General features: G+C 45.6%; 2 protein-coding genes across 7 annotated transcripts in view; one reads left to right on the top strand and one right to left on the bottom strand.

Moving 5' to 3' along the window:
* Window positions 1–367: 367 nt before the first annotated feature.
* Window positions 368–8,116, bottom strand: abhd3 (abhydrolase domain containing 3, phospholipase). The gene is made up of 9 exons (XM_029132977.3): window positions 7,808–8,116; window positions 6,924–7,087; window positions 5,322–5,504; window positions 4,681–4,726; window positions 2,917–3,029; window positions 2,420–2,593; window positions 2,294–2,342; window positions 2,055–2,220; window positions 368–1,971 (listed from the first exon to the last, which is right to left on the bottom strand). Exons 1-9 carry the CDS (start codon window positions 7,967–7,969, stop codon window positions 1,790–1,792), a joined length of 1,239 nt encoding a protein of 412 aa, XP_028988810.1. The 5' UTR covers window positions 7,970–8,116; the 3' UTR covers window positions 368–1,789.
* Window positions 8,117–8,864: 748 nt separating this feature from the next.
* mib1 (MIB E3 ubiquitin protein ligase 1) overlaps window positions 8,865–15,783 on the top strand; it is a 40,522-nt gene continuing 33,603 nt past the window's right edge. For 4 of the 6 annotated variants that reach the window (XM_029132975.3, XM_029132974.3, XM_029132973.3 and 1 more), the window contains exons 1-6: window positions 8,869–9,762; window positions 10,341–10,512; window positions 12,260–12,389; window positions 14,075–14,179; window positions 15,076–15,142; window positions 15,556–15,760. In XM_029132975.3, the coding sequence (XP_028988808.1) occupies window positions 9,534–9,762; window positions 10,341–10,512; window positions 12,260–12,389; window positions 14,075–14,179; window positions 15,076–15,142; window positions 15,556–15,760 (908 nt within the window). In that variant the 5' untranslated portion in view covers window positions 8,869–9,533. Of the gene's footprint in view, window positions 9,763–10,340; window positions 10,513–12,259; window positions 12,390–14,074; window positions 14,180–15,075; window positions 15,143–15,555; window positions 15,761–15,783 lie in introns of all 6 variants that reach the window. The other 2 variants (XM_029132972.3, XM_029132970.3) reach the window with 2 other exon arrangements.

Below are 15,783 nucleotides of genomic sequence, written 5' to 3'. Positions count from 1 at the left end.
CACTGAAGGTTACTTTGTACTTTGTAGCTTTTCATACAATCATAGGACGTTTATAACAATCACTTATGGCATTAACGTCCTCGTATGGAACCAGGACTAAGTCAGTCGTCCCTCTGCTTTATTACTTTTTATTAATTGCGTTCGAGGTTTCCTGAAGCACTCAGCTGAAACTGAAGCCCGTGTGTCTTTGGTCCTATTGACGGTGAGTGATGGGGATTAGACGTGGCCTGTGCCGGATCACATTCGCTGTGGCAGTGGTGCACATCATATCAGCATAAACCCATGCATGCGTGGTGGCACAGGGGTGAGATGTGCTGCTTTCAGGGGACGACTGTGTAACTAAGGAAGGAACAACAGAAACCCGACGGACTTTGTTGGATCATTTATTAAATACAGCATATTACACTCACGTTGATAATGTGCATATACTAGCGCTTACACTATAGAGACACTTTCTTATTGCTGCACATGAATGTTCATCTTTTCTCGTTTTGGGTGTAATGTACAAAATTAAATGCAGCATCCAATGAGAAAACAAACATGTCCTCTTGTGCTACAGATCTCAAAGTATGTTAAGGTTCCGGACATGACGACGCTGATGAGACACATGCTACTCAGTGGACACTTGGCTGAGCCGACACCACATTCCACAGTCCGTCGGAGCCCCTGGTGCTGCCGGACCCCCGGCGAGGTTGGGCCTTTTCATCGAAGCCAACTCACCCACGGTAGCCAGCCGCTTGATCATCGCTGGCGAGACGAAGCACAGACCCACACCAGGCTCCATCAGCAACACAAAGCCACATCACCACTTTAGCCAGTATGCACACTGTCTTGGTTTTCTACTGTAAGTGCGTTATTCCATTCACTTTCTCTAGCACCCTCCGGCTGATTCAGAGCAGGAACCACTGCCCTGTTTAACCCGGCTCACACTTTCACACAATGAATGAAATGAAGTGCATTGCAGTACGGCATTAGAGGCATGAAGTATCAACTAAAATAGTGCAATTTCACATTCCTCATCATTAATGAACTATTCTTCATGATGCAAACCATGTGCAAAAAGATAAAATGTGTAAAAGTGCAGAAGGTGAAAGAAAGGGAGAGTTTGATCATTTGGGAAACTTATCATTCTTCTTAGTTTCGAACTATTTCTTTAAAACGTTAAATAATGTGTTAGTGGGTTAAAAATGGGGAACGTCCAAACTAAAGGGCAGCAGAATATGATTAAATAAAGTAAATCCCTGAGGGCTAAAATCCTATTGATAAAAGCGCCAGAAGACGTTTTATGAACAAAGACAAATGGATTTTCATTTGAACTTTAAAAGAACACGATTGCACGCTGTAACTACAGGTTCTTTTAAATGACTAATGCAACATAGCAATGCAGATTCAGCGTTTGCTTGTATTTTGTTGTTCGTAAGCGTCCCATTGAGAGCAGGACTGCGTCAACTTCATGGAATAAATTAAAAAATGCTGAACGCGTCACAAACACTGCATTCAGTAAGACGTGCCCTTCAATGAGAGACAATGTTTTTTGCTTGTTGAAATAGAAGAACAGGGAGGGAAAGTGTGGAACAAAGACAATGGAAGACAGAGCAGAATTAAGTAGAGAGGAGAGAGCAGACGTAATGCAGTTAGAAGGAGGAAAGAAAAGAAAAAGGAGGCTCATGAAAGAAACGGAAGGATTGAAGGTTTTACTGCAACAGGGAAATATAGAAAGGAAAGAACACAATCAAAACCAAGGAATCCGAGCGAGGAGGTAAAAGCAGAGGAACACTTCAGGTCTTTATCAGGAGAGGTCTTTGAGGCAACTGCCTTGTTCAATCACCGCCTTAGCAAACTGCTTGAACACTCTGTCCATGTAAGTGCTCCGTCGAGGCCAAAGGCCCTCGAGGAAGCCAATATGGCCGCCGTGGCAGGTGATGATCATGGCCAAGTTAGGATTCTGCTTCACCACCTCCACCGGAATGGCTGCAAAGACATCAGAGGAGTCAGGTCCGGCTTCCCTGCGTTGGCTCTGTAATAAACAGGCGCTCAGACACAGACAGACTCACCGTGAGACGGGGAGAAGACGTCGTCAGCAGCGTTCAGACACAGCATTGGCACCTGCACAGACTTCAGCTTGTGCACGGGACTGGCATCACGGTAGTAGTCGTCATTGGTTGGATACCCGAACATTATGGAGGTGAACCGCTCGTCAAACTCCCGAATGGTTCTGGCCTGTACAGAACCGCATGATCTCATGTCAGTACCTCAGCGTCCACGGCCGAGCGCCACCAGAAACGCGTCTTACCTTCATGACGTGGTCGATGTCGTAACACTTTTCAAGCACGGGCCTGTGTCTGGAGGAAAGGCAGGAGGTGAGCTCCTCTGCAGAGCCTGCGTGACATCACGGGTGTGGTGGGTGTGGTGAACTGACCTGTGCACAGAGGCTTGTAGGCAGCTGGTGAGGTAGGAGTTGAAGAGAAAACGGTCCAGGGGCTTTTCTAGAGACGCCGTGCACTCGAACACATCCCAGCCCGCTGAGAAGACCACCACCCCCTTCAGACACGTCTGCCGGCCCTTGCTTCCCAGGTAGTTCACCAGCATCATGCTGAATGAGGGGACACGCGGGGAAAAGGTAAAAGCTGAAAGCTGGGACGTTTCTGAGGATTCAAAAACATACAGAGCTAAAATCTGTGACGTGTCAGTTGGCTTAGATCTTTATTTAGTGCACAGCTGGGTGCCAGACGCTGAGAAATATTAATACACGTTGAGTACACAGTGAAACTTCAGGTAAAACTGAGCGTTTAAAGGTCAAAGGCAGAAACCGGCTGAACGTGTGTGAGTGTCATGTTGTCAGGTGATTGTGGGTACGAGCGTCGGGCTTTAAGTGACGTCTCAGCGCCGTCTTTTAGCGGATGCGGCAGTCTTTACCCGCCCATGGACACGCCAGCAGCCATAACTGGAGCAGCCCCGTTGTTCCTCTGGATGTGCTCGATGACGGCCTCCAGGTCCTCTGTGTTGGCTGCACAGTAGGTCCTCGGGGTCTGTGTGGGACGGACGGACAGACGGACAGGTTTGTCTGATGTTAACGTGACACCGCTCTGCAGGAGTGACGCAGCAGCAGACATGCACGCGTGGAAACAAAGGACTGAGACCATTATATAACAGACCTCTGTTCGTTACAATAGGAAGCAACACAAGGAGTGGATCTATAGAGTCGATACGAGAGCAAGAAGCGTCTCCAAAGCAAACAAAACTAGAGCTAATAGGATGAGCTGCAGTATCAGTTCAGTCAACACTGAGGGGAGATGCAGCTCACTGGTTCTAGCTCCTGATGAACCTGATGAACCGGGGATGACACGCTCAGTGTTACTACCAGGAAACAGTGCCTTGTGTGGTCCCTGGCTGGAACAGCAGCCCCAGTGGCCTAATGACTAAGGCCGTGTCCAGAGATGGTGCATTTAATTGCCATCTGGGCTGCGTCGTCATGTGGAAATAACCCAGAGGGGGGTTGGATCAGGATCCTCTGCTGCTACGAGTGCATCTACAAAATAAATGAACATCCTCTACATTCTATTATTTGTTTTTTTTAGTAACTAAAACCCAAATTCTAAAATACAAATGTTAGACAAAAGGCATCGAATGGTCCACTTTCGGTTTCCAGACATCCACTGGACATCGTTTACAACCTCTGCTGTCACGCTCCTTTCTGTTTTCAGGCAAAGCGTTAAACCTGCTTTCCACTCGAAGCTATTCACAGAGCAGCCTCCTTAACAGTGTAAAACTCCAGCTCCAGCCTATTTAACAAGTCCAATGCTTCGGGTCGCTGTCGACTCCTAAGTGCTTCAAGGTCCTTCATTGAGATTCAAGCAGAAACTCAGGCAAAGTAAAGTCCTTTTATTGTTGCGGTTCCTCTAAAAGGCCTGAACAGAATCACAGCTCATTGACAGAATGAGGCTATTTATGGTAAATAAATTCAAAACAAATCAATATACTGTAGCAGCGGTTAAGCAAAATGCTAAATCCCTGCACAAATGCAGGCGACGAGGACAGTGTTTGAGGCATCTTCCACATCAGCTCCGCTTAGAAGAGCGTTCACACTCACTGGACACAAAGGAACCAGTGGCACAAACTGTCAAACCTCAAGAGAGCCCAGCTCAGGGAGACCAGCGCCGGGCTCCACTGTCACATACAGCTGTTTTCCACTTGCAGCGACAGCAGCAGGCGACAGTTCGGCATTGATTCAGATGCGCGTCCACACGAGGAACATGACTGTGACTGTGGGCGTCACTGCCTGTAATGAAACTCCATTTGCTTTGGAGGAGATCTCCGTTCTCCACCGGTTTGATGAGACCAGGGGGACCAAGACAGAGGAGGGAATTATGAAACGCAGAGGCCGCGCTTCACTAAGTGCAGCGGAGCTCGTGCACATTTTGTTGGCTAAATATATCTGAGTGTAAGAGGACAGATTAAGCCAGGTGTCAGAGCGGCACGCGCTCTGCAAGGTCATATTTCTGTGGATGGGCATTAAAATACAGTATCTGCCTGCTACTTAATCCCCGCTGTGTAACAACATTGTCTGTGCGGCGTCTGCTCGGCCCCCTGCTGTGACACGTGGTCCCAGTCCACCGGGAACCGTGCGCTTTGATCCACCACCATAAGCAACATGGCGTCTCCCATAGGTTTGGTTCTTACCAGCAGCGTTTCACCAGAAACCCCTCGGTTGTTGAACACCACACACCTGAAATACAGCAATCACAGGCAAACGCACAGTTAGAGCCTCCTCCCGTGAACACGGTGCTTTCTGGTGCGTGTGAACAGAGCGTGAACGCGTCATGCAGGTGGGGAGAGACCACACAGGTCATCTATTATCTGCTGGAGGCTGCGTGCTAGGTGAGAGGAGGAGGCAGCGCCGCAGCACAGACGCGGCAGCGTGGAAGCGGCTGTGGGCTAAGCTGCAAAGCCTGTATCGGGATAAGCTGCCGTTCATTAAGCTACACAGACGGGGTGAGGGGTGGAAGATGCTGAGTCTGTCGGCCCTCTCCCCGAGCCAGCCCAAATCTGGGTGAAAGAGCGAGCGCAGGCAGGCGAGGGAGAAAGAGAGAGAGAGAGGGAGAGGGAGAGAGAGAGTCTCTCCGTGACTCATGTCCTCATTGTACGAACAACATGTTTTAAAGTGTTAAAGTTTAACAATATGCCTGTGGAGGTGTTGATTCTGCATGAAAGAATGTGTATTAGGTGAACGACAAATTGGAGCAGGAGGCAGATTGTAACTCAGTGCTCTGAATGCGCTCGGAGCTGGAGTGAAGCCAGCGTATCCAGCCAAGACCACCCACCTATAGCCCAGATCCCGGCTCTGCTGGACCATGTGCAGGATGTAGGACTCCCGGCTGGTGCCGGTCAGACCAGGCAGCAGGAGGATGGTGGGCCTGGTGTCCGGGTTGGGATAAGAGAGGCTGTCATCGTTGTCAAACCAATCCAATGAGATCTGTCCTCCATCTGCTGCCTTAATAAGCTCACTGCAGAAATGAAGGGGCACAGCTCAGCAACGTGTGTCAATTTGAGCATTAGCCGTTAGCTGGACCTCTGTGCACTCATACGGCTCCATCAGTCACATGCCGACATCCAGGTACTACACTTATATGCAATAAGAATTTATGTGTGCTGATTGGATTAGAGGCGTTAGTCAGTTCCAAGTGCTTCATTGGATCCAAGCCACACACACACACACACACACACACACACACACACACACACACACACACACACACACACACACACTGTCAGAGTGAAAACCGATACGTCGTAGAACCACAACTGCTTTGTAATCCCCAGCAAAGAGGACCGAGAGGTTCCTGTAGTCAGTCACTTTCTGGGCTTTAAACCCAACCGTGGCCGATGAGGTCATTGATTCCTGGTGCTGCCGCATTTTAAAACCTGCATTGCACAGCGGCCGGTGGTAAAGACATCAGCGTGAAATTACAGAGCCGCCATGAAATATGCACCTGAGGATAGACTTCGCAGCCAACGGGACCGGTGCAGACTGTGGGAGGCGACCCGCTCCCGGTCCTACGACATTTCACCCAGTCCACTTTAAACGGGACGATCTGTACGTCCTTGGGTCAACACTTCATTATGGAGGGGACGTCCTGCTGTTTTCCCCAGAGGGAGGGTAATATTAAATGACCATCAGTCTTACCACACTGGATGGTTATTCTAAAATGGCCATGGCCGCTATGCATCATGGGAACACGTATGTCCTTGACTAAGGGGACCATCAACAGTCAAAGTCATAGGCAACATGAAGGTCCTTGAGGCAGAAAAACAGTGGCTCTAATAACTTAAACAGTAAAAAAATAAAACTATATCATAACTATTATTAGGTCCCAACTATAATGAAAATATAAAAGAAGCCGCCAACCTATTTAGCAAATTCGTTCTAGCAAATGTGCTCATCTATATTGTGATTTTAAGTAAAGAAACGCTTGTTTTCATGTTGTGGTCTGACGTGCAGCATCAATACTTCACACACAGAGGGCAATTAATCTCCAGCAGAATGAACATTATCGAGCGGCAGGCGAGGCCTGCATGGTGGCACAAAGGGCTTCTTTTTCCTCAGCCTCTGAGTCTCTGCTAAGAACAAGACCCGGATTTGTTTCCAGTTGTGAAACTGAAATGGAAAAAATCGACACGCAAACAATGCGAGTTCCTCGGTGGCCACGCAAGGGACTTCAGCTCTGCACAGACGGTTCTGAGGGAGTCTGACCGTTTCCCCTGCTTGTGATTGCTCCACCAAACCAGAACCGAAGCGGTTTGCTCATAGAAGCAGCCGATGCTGTTGTCAAGCGTAACTCACACATCTCTGTTTAATGCGATTACATTTCACATTTTAACCAGGTGACAATGGTCCACTTAAAAGAAGCAAAGGACAAACTTACTTTCTGTAAACCACCCCAGGTTTGGCTGTGACGAAGGGCCTGAGCAGAGTCTGGATGCGGCTCTCCCAGCACCAGAAGGTGGGGTAGTAGGTCTCTGACACCACCGGACATTGCTCCCTAAGAAACTGGCAGAACTTCTTGCCTCCTGAGATGAGCTGTGGCTTCTGCAAGACACACATGAAGGACTGAGCCACAAAGTCGCCTAAGTGACCATTATTTGAAATACAAAGAGAGCAGATACTGGAATAAAGCCAGCTTTTATTGCCTTTGGACACACTGAGGACATGACATTAGCCCTGAATAGTTATGCATTAGTTAAATTCTATTATCCTTCAAATTAACAGCTGTCCACATTTACTGTCATTAACTGGAGTTTAAGGCTAATATTTGTTAACATTACGCCTCAATCTGTAGGTAATAATTGCATATATTTAAACATATATATACTCAACTACAACTTATACATACTCAACAGGTGAATTATGGTTACATAACTTCACCACTGTAAGTCTCTCCCAGCTCTCTAATAAATGGTGGCAACCAGAGTGAATTACATAAAAGCTTCTACCGGCGTTTGCAGCTGCAGCGCACTGGTCCAGCTTATCCGACGCTGAAATCTAACTGTCTGCTGCGGATTGATTTTACACAGTTGCATAACAGCTGCACGCGGCTGCAGCGGATATTTGATCTCGGTATGTAAATGCAGGTAATGGATGCCCTGCTGCCTGGGATCCGCTCCACATGTGCACAGGCAGATGCAGCCTAATCGAAATCTCCATCAGCAAAACGCACCGGTCGACATCAGCGCTCCTCCCGAAAAAGGACGCGCAGAGCGGTTTTAACGACACAAAGGCGAACACACAACACAAGGTACCGTTACTTACCTTCGCTACCGAAATCAAATAGTAGCAGGTATACGCTGCACTGAAGCCCAGCACCAGAGACAGCCCCACTCCCGAACCGAACAGCCCAACTTTCACTTGATTCTCTAGATAATGTGACAGGTCCCTTGTCAAAATGTTGAAATTGAAATCCAGCGAGATCATTGCAAGGTCCCTGTTTTTTTGTGTTTCCCCCCGTACTGCAAGGACAGCGGTCAGCTCGGTGGAAATTCAGCTGTGTCAGCCTGCGAGCCCGCGGTGAAGGAGACAGTCAAGGGGACCTCATGTATTTATGCATCCATGTCGGCGAGCGGTGGCGCTCTTTGACCAGTCATCGCTGGAGACGCGCGGAGTCGGAAGGCTGCCCCCTGCCGGCCACCGTGGGAGCTGGAGCCTGGGCCCAACCTGAAGTCTAGCGTTCGCTTCAGGGGACTTGGCAAACACGTAAAAGCACCGCACCCAAAGGAGAACGGCGCACATCCAGACCAGTTCGTTTGCGTCTTCCTAATTATGAGTATCTATATTACTTGTTTTTTGTTTTCTGCATTGTTTGCATTTTATTGACTTGGGTATTGCGTCATTTCATACGGAGGCTCAGTTCAAGTAGGTCCATTCGATAGTGCATTCACCCAAAGCACAAGTAAGGAGCTTATTACACTTACTGTAAGAACATCTTAAAAAAGGAACATGGATTTGCATTGCAGTGGCAAAGCAGCGAGGCATGCGAGCGGCTCCCTGAGGTCCTAGAGTCCACAGGGCCCCAGGACTGTGTGTTTACCATGTGTAAATTGGCTACATGAGAATTTAATTAGCTAAGAACATATGTGTGGAGGTGAACGCGACCTTCCATGCACTCAAGAAAACATTGTCTGCAAAGATATACATTTATTCACACCTTGAAAGCACCATTTTTAAAATGTAATGCTTTTTATTAGTGTCTCTCCTTTTATGAAAAGACAATTTCAAGAAAATTTCACATATATTGCTGTATCTAAATCATTTAACAGCAAAAAGTACCAACACTACGTTTGTGGGAATGATCTTTCTGTAGAGGATCTCTAGCGTCCTCGGTGCGCATGCGCGCTCTGGGCCGGGCTTGTTTTCCAAACCTCGCGTCTTCGTGCTTTGTCGTTTACCTCCGTAGCTAGTTGTTGCTCGTCTGGGATCTGAACGGTGATTGACAATAATGGCGACGCGTCTAATCTGAGTTGACTCCCGGGAACCGTCTCTGGCAGACAAAGGGGGCGCATCGCGTGGATCCTCGTCACCACACGCAACAACATTAAAGGCATTTCTCTCAACGGGAGACGCTCGCGAGTCCGAAAAGGTCTTATGTTGCTAGCACTGCGAAAGCTAGCGACTCTAGCTAGCTTGCTAAGTTGAAGAGGTGGCATTCTTCTCCTGTGTGGAGTGGAGGAGAGGGGCAGCAGGCTCGCTCTGTACTGAGTTCTGGCTCAACTAACAATGCGGCTGCTTGGTAGCATTTTAGGGTAGTTGTTTTTTTTAATCAAAAGCACAGACCCGAGAGCCACGGGGTCACGCTTGACGTTAGCTAAGCAGTTGGGATAGTTTTAGAAGGGGTCCAGCACCTCCTTGGGTAACTAGCGTACTTAGCTAGCAGCTAGGCTAGCTTTGTGGCTCTCTTGTTTGGACTTGCTCGCACTTGCATCCAGAGACCAGCCGCCAGCGCGTATAAGGATTCCTGTGGCTTTGTTCGACACCTTCGTAAATGACCACCGGCAGGAATAACCGCGCTATGATGGAAGGAGTCGGTGCCAGAGTGGTCCGTGGACCGGACTGGAAGTGGGGGAAGCAGGATGGTGGAGAGGGTCATGTTGGCACCGTGAGGAGTTTTGAAAGTCCAGAGGAGGTGGTGGTTGTCTGGGATAATGGGACAGCAGCTAACTACCGCTGCTCCGGAGCGTACGACGTCCGGATATTAGACAGCGCTCCAACAGGTAACTTTTCCTCCGCTGCTTTTATTCTACGTTTACGCTCACTTGCACGTGCAACAGAGTCAAGCAGAACGCGCAGTGTGTTGGTTCTTTTAAGTTTATGGCCATTCACGACAATAAGGATGGGACCGATTATACATGTAGACAACAAGTATTAGTCACTTGTTGCTGTCAATAAATAATAACGTAGTAAGACGTGATCTATACATTGAAAACCCACTTTGTAAATGTATATGCAGCTAATGAGTGTTCTGAATGCAGTTATTGTCTGCTTCCTCTCCCTGACATGCATCCAAAACAAGATGAGCATAAGGTTCTGTCTGAGATAGATGAATGTGCCAGACACACCTATGTGCACATGATCAGTAGGAAAATACACTGGCAGATCTCTTTGTCAGGTGCACCTGTAGTCTAATACAAAAACAGCAGGTTTCAGATGATGTTTACTTTTGCATCGTTTAAAATTCTAATTTTTTAGATATTTCTTAGATATTCCGGTAGTATTTCTGCTTTGCTATTTACACATTCCCACACATAACAATCTCAAATTGTTAACTGTGTGTGTACCCCCCCTCCCCCAGGAATCAAGCATGATGGAACCATGTGCGACACCTGTCGTCAACAACCCATCATTGGTATACGCTGGAAATGTGCTGAGTGCACCAATTACGATCTCTGCACTACTTGTTACCATGGAGACAAGCATCATTTGAGGCATAGGTTCTACAGGATAACCACCCCAGGCAGTGAGAGGTTAGTTCAAAGCTAAATTTGATGTTGTTGTGCATGTGTACTCACCAATTATAACATAAACACCAGGTAGCCAGGTACCCCGCACTTTGTTCTAATTGGTTGTTCCTTTACGTGTTATGATACTGTGTGTGTGTGTGTGTGTGTGTGTGTGAGAGAGAAGAGAGAAAAGGAGAGAGACACTTTACAGTTGTTTTGTGCACCTTGGCTCTCAGGCAGACGAAATCTCTTTGCCTCCAGCTCTCAGTTGCCAGGCAACAGTTCACCCTCGTTTTAACGTACCGTCATGCCTTTTGTAAAACGTATGATAATGCTGTGTTTTTAACCCATATAAATCATCTGAATTCATTTTATCTGGGCATTGCATACTCTTGAAATGTCTCATGGGAAATTATTTAAAGTCTGTTTTGTAAATTTGATACTTTAGCCATTTGACCCTGCATAAAATATTCTAGTTGTATGTTGTATGTATGTAGTTGTAAATCACACGTTTGCCATATGCGTCTGTACTATGTCAAACAATTTCCTTTCAGGTTAAAATAGCGCAAATGATTGTTAGAACTGTCACAAAATAGTGTTTTCTAATAATGATGAGAGAATAATACTAAATGCACATTTCACAGTTAGAGCCACATGTGTTTTCTTTTTATTTGTGCGTATGGAATTTCTAATGAAAAGAGTTTAGGTGTTGTTTGTGGAGGGTGGAAACCCTGTTTCCGTCAAATGTGCAGACAAGATTAGACAAGTAAATTACAGGCTACACCTTTAATTTACACACTGAGGAATGCAATCGCAGATCTGGTTTATGGACTGCATTATTTGAAAGATCTTAGAAGGATACACACTTTATAAGTTCCACAGTGTAGATTTTAATGTGTAAAGTGTCAGTACTATGGGGATACTTCATCCATTTCAGGCCTGTTGCAACCAAACATTGTAGTTCACTAAATGAACACATGGCCCGAACAGCTGGCAGCCTTTTCAACTGAATGCGACTTCATTTCCCCCAAGACAGACGCAGCATAATGAACAATAGGTGGAGGTCTTCCTAGCTCACACAGTGTTTTGTTACACCACATTAGATTCTTTCACTAAATGCTGAGGAGGGAGTGGTTAGAGGCCACACGCTGTTTGCACTGTCCAGCTGGTGTGTCTAGCATCAAGGCTCACAGTATTGTTTCATGGGTAGAGCTCAGCTGAATGCTTTATTTGCTGTTACCTGACAGTATTATAATAATGTTGGATCAAAAGGGGAGACATTTTATCAGCAAGGTGTGAACAACATGATACCTGTCACTAGAAGATATTTAATGTACCTCCAAACTAAATTTGACCTTTAGCTCACAATTTATCTCTGTGCTCTGTTTGTGATTCTGAGGATCTTCTCATCTCTGACAAATGTTTCGATAATGGACAGCGTGGTTGCTACAGCAGATGAAATGCTGCTGAGGCCCAGTGCATAGTATGGTTTTTCATCTGTAGTCCCATGTGTTTTACACCATCAACGGAACAGGAAGGGTAGTAAAGGACACACTGTAGCACATGGAAGGTAAAAAAGGCATTGTTTTAAAAGTGGTACATTTAATAATGATTATGATGAAACTGCTAGTGCCCATTCAACAATACATACTGGCTGCTGAAGGAAGAATAAAAAGTGAATCAGTAAACTGAGTCCATGTAAACGCCTCCTGTTCAGCACCTTGTCCAACACATTGCTTAGATATTGATCTAAGCCTCTTCGTCTGAGCAGAGTACTTCTGGAGTCACGGCGCAAATCAAAGAAAATCACAGCCCGAGGGATCTTCGCTGGTGGCAGGGTGGTGCGAGGTGTGGACTGGCAGTGGGAAGACCAGGATGGAGGCAACGGGAGGAGAGGGAAGGTACAGTAACCACTAGGCCAAACTTCACAACTGTCTGATCTGTTTTAAATGTGCAGCAGTTTCAGCCAAAACAGGAAGTGTACTGCCTGACTTAACATGCTGCAGCAGACATATTTAGAGGCACCCAGGCATGTGAAAACAATTCCTTTAATAGTAGATGAACTAGGTGATGCTGTATATTGTCTATTCTGGTAAGAAAATAACACGCATACGTGTCAAGGTGTTTACTGTATATTTAATGCATCGTAGGACAACGTAACGTAAGGGCAGAATAACCAAAATCGATACCTCGTCACTTGGGTTTAGGTTCATGTAGCCTTTGTGTGTGGTAGCTCTAAAAGCTCATGCTAAAGGAAACACAAGTAGACAGTACCAAGCCAAATAATGAAACTCTTTATTATTTTAATGATACTGCAAATACAGAAAACCAGACTAGACTCTAATACACTGCAAATGTGCTTTCTAAATACTCCAGAAGGCGGCTGCATGAATATGGCTCTGTGGAATGGAACAGCTTCTTAGTGACACCCTTTATCCCACTATCATTTCTGTGTACTCATAGTACCTTTTAATGCAGCGAATACGCTTTTCAGGTTGCTCCATGTATCATTAGAATGTCTGCTGAGGTTATAGTTATTTAGCGCGCTCTTATTTAGATATAGACTTTAACTGTGCTGCAAAGTGCTTGTATTTTGACTCTGGTCCAGACCCCACAGTGTTCAATTTAAGAGCCCCTCCAGGCGTTTTAAGACTTCATTTTGCTGTGTTATTTAATGGCATATCTCATTACTGTTTTATGATGCTGTAAGCAATATGCTCTCCAGAAAAACACTATTACATGTCTTACAGCTTCGATATTCAGTTAGTTTAGCATTATTATTACCTCCTAAGCCCCATTAATCAGTTACCTCTGGAAGCAGCCCAAGTGTAATTTAACAACTTGATTTCTATATTTACATAAGGCACAGAATTAATTACAGAATTCATTTAGTTCAATGCAGCTATTATCATGACTCTTTATAAGTTTTCACAAAATGCTAAGCTGCTTTACGAGAATGATGGAATGAATTCTGTCTAATATGAAGGTCCAAATAATTTGAGGAGATTTTAAAGTCCTTCATTCATAGCTCTTTTTTTGCCAAATGTGAGCATAAAACAAGCCATAGTTAGAGCCATTAGCAACATTTCGATTTTATTGAAATCATAAGGTGATGCTACTGTTTTTGACAGTCATGGGACCAAGGTTACTTCTTCTACTAATGGAAAAGAAACATCTAAAAGTAAAAAAAAAAGACATTTTCAATAGTTTGTAAAAACAGAGTAAACTGAAAACTAAAAGCTAAAACTGAATTAAATTGTAGCCCCAAGAATGTTCCCACCCTTAAAAATTAATTAGTTCAGGGATTAAAATAACAAAAGTCAACAACACAGAAACAACCTGAAATGCTGACACTACACCTCAGAGATTTACTTTATCAAATTGCCACTGGCTTGTCTGGAGCATATCAATAATAATAAGCATGCTGGTCAGAAGTGGTTTTAAAAAGAAAAGGGACATCTTTTGGTCTTTATGTGCATATTTTGTTTTCACACAGAGCATGACAAAATCAGAATTCATAATGATCGGCTTTTATGGTGTTTGCCCTTTGTTTTCTGTGTTTGAGCTAATGCCTTCTCCTCCACAGGTGACAGAGATCCAGGACTGGAGTGCAGCCAGTCCTCACAGCGCTGCCTACGTATTGTGGGACAATGGGGCCAAGAACCTGTACAGAGTTGGCTTCGAGGGAATGGTGAGCAAAGTCTGACCCTAACGTTCAGACAGTTACACACGCAGGGAGTCTCACAAAACATCAGCTGACAGGTGGCCTTTGTGTTTGACCCCAGGGCTGAGGCTCTTTCTTTTGCTGCCAGGGCTTTGTGGGAGCCACGCGGCAAGCGTGGCTAAGGCACTATTGTAACGGCAGCTGGAAGGGAAAAGTATCTGCATGATAAAGCCAGTCTGTTCCTTCTGCTTTAAAAGGGGAGAATGAACGCGGAGGTCAACTTCATAGGAAGGGGACATTCTTTAGAGGTTGTTGTGAGCGCAGCTACGCACGCGTCTCAATTGAAAAGCGTCCTCCTCATTGGTGGATGCCGCCCTTGCTTTTCCATGGAAGAGGCCAATCAGGTTTCTTGGTTGCATAACAGATTTGTCCTTTGTTATTCTAATTGTTTGCAAGGAAGGTAGATGGCATCTGCCTCTGGATTAAATAAATCCAGGATTAGACCAACCATCTTTTTAGTTTGGCTTTGTATATTATTAAGACAGAGGCCAAACACGCGGCACAGTGTCTCGGTTCTTTATCAAATGCAGCATAAGAGGCCAACACCTTTCCTGTTTGTAATGTCTCTGTTGTCCTGCTGGCAGGAAAGCGTAAGAAAGCGGTAAGTGTTTTATTTGTCGAAACTTGCCGAGAGGGCGTCTCACAATCATCTCTGTCCTCTAACTCTGCCACAGTGGCTGCACATCTGAGTCATCATCAAATTATGTGATGCTTTGTGTGCGAGTGTTTTTCATTGCCCTGCCTTTAGGTCACTGATATAGATTCGCCTCGGCTCACACTGTGTAAATTATTGCTTTTATTATTCATCATAGTGCCCCTCTGCTGATAAATGCATAATTATCTAACCTTTTTTTCCCTCTTAGTCGGACCTTAAATGTGTCCAGGATGCCAAAGGAGGCTCTTTCTACAGAGATCACTGTCCTGTTCTAGGTAAGTAAACTGTGTGCGCCTTCATTTTGCACCAATCCTCTCACCTCTTGCTGTGGTGCAGTGAATTCAAGGGCATTAGGGGAATTTGACATAGTGGTGAAATCTGTTTGGCCACTAGATGTCAGCACTACATAGTCAGCTAGCTGCTTGGAGGCTCAGGTCTTTGCTTGTACGTACAATTAGAGGAATGAAGAGTCTCTCTGGATTCAGCACTGCAAGGAAATCCTTCATTGGGGTTGATGGATAGCAGCACTGTTTAGTGCTAGACCTTGTTGGAATGTTTTCCATTTATAGAGCTGTACTTGCACTAAAGAGTCTTTGCACACATTTTAGCCTGATGAGTAAAACTAAAACCATTTTGTATTTTTTTAAATGTATCACATAAGGTGTTAACTTTTACAATTGTCTCCTAGGTGAGCAGAATGGCAATAGAAATCCTGGCGGTCTACAGATTGGAGACCTGGTCAACATAGACTTGGACCTAGAGATTGTCCAGTCCCTTCAACACGGCCATGGCGGGTGGACTGATGGCATGTTCGAAACCCTCACCACTACGGGCACAGTATGCGGCATCGACGAGGACCATGACATCGTCGTCCAGTACCCCAGTGGCAACAGGCAAGTGACTAAAGGAATGGACT

Source organism: Betta splendens, chromosome 17 (assembly GCF_900634795.4).
Source record: "Betta splendens chromosome 17, fBetSpl5.4, whole genome shotgun sequence".
NCBI lineage: Eukaryota > Metazoa > Chordata > Actinopteri > Anabantiformes > Osphronemidae > Betta > Betta splendens.
Note: the sequence above shows the minus strand (reverse complement) of the source record. Positions and strands in the feature narration are given on the sequence as shown.

Coding starts and splice junctions, on each gene's coding strand:
- abhd3 (XM_029132977.3), bottom strand. CDS start 7,969: ATGATCTCGCTGGATTTCAATTTCAACATTTTGACAAGGGACCTGTCA. Junction 5,505..6,923: donor CCTGGGGTGGTTTACAGAAA/GTAAGTTTGTCC, acceptor TCATTTCTGCAG/TGAGCTTATTAAGGCAGCAG. Junction 2,594..2,916: donor GCTGGCGTGTCCATGGGCGG/GTAAAGACTGCC, acceptor CCCCTCATTCAG/CATGATGCTGGTGAACTACC.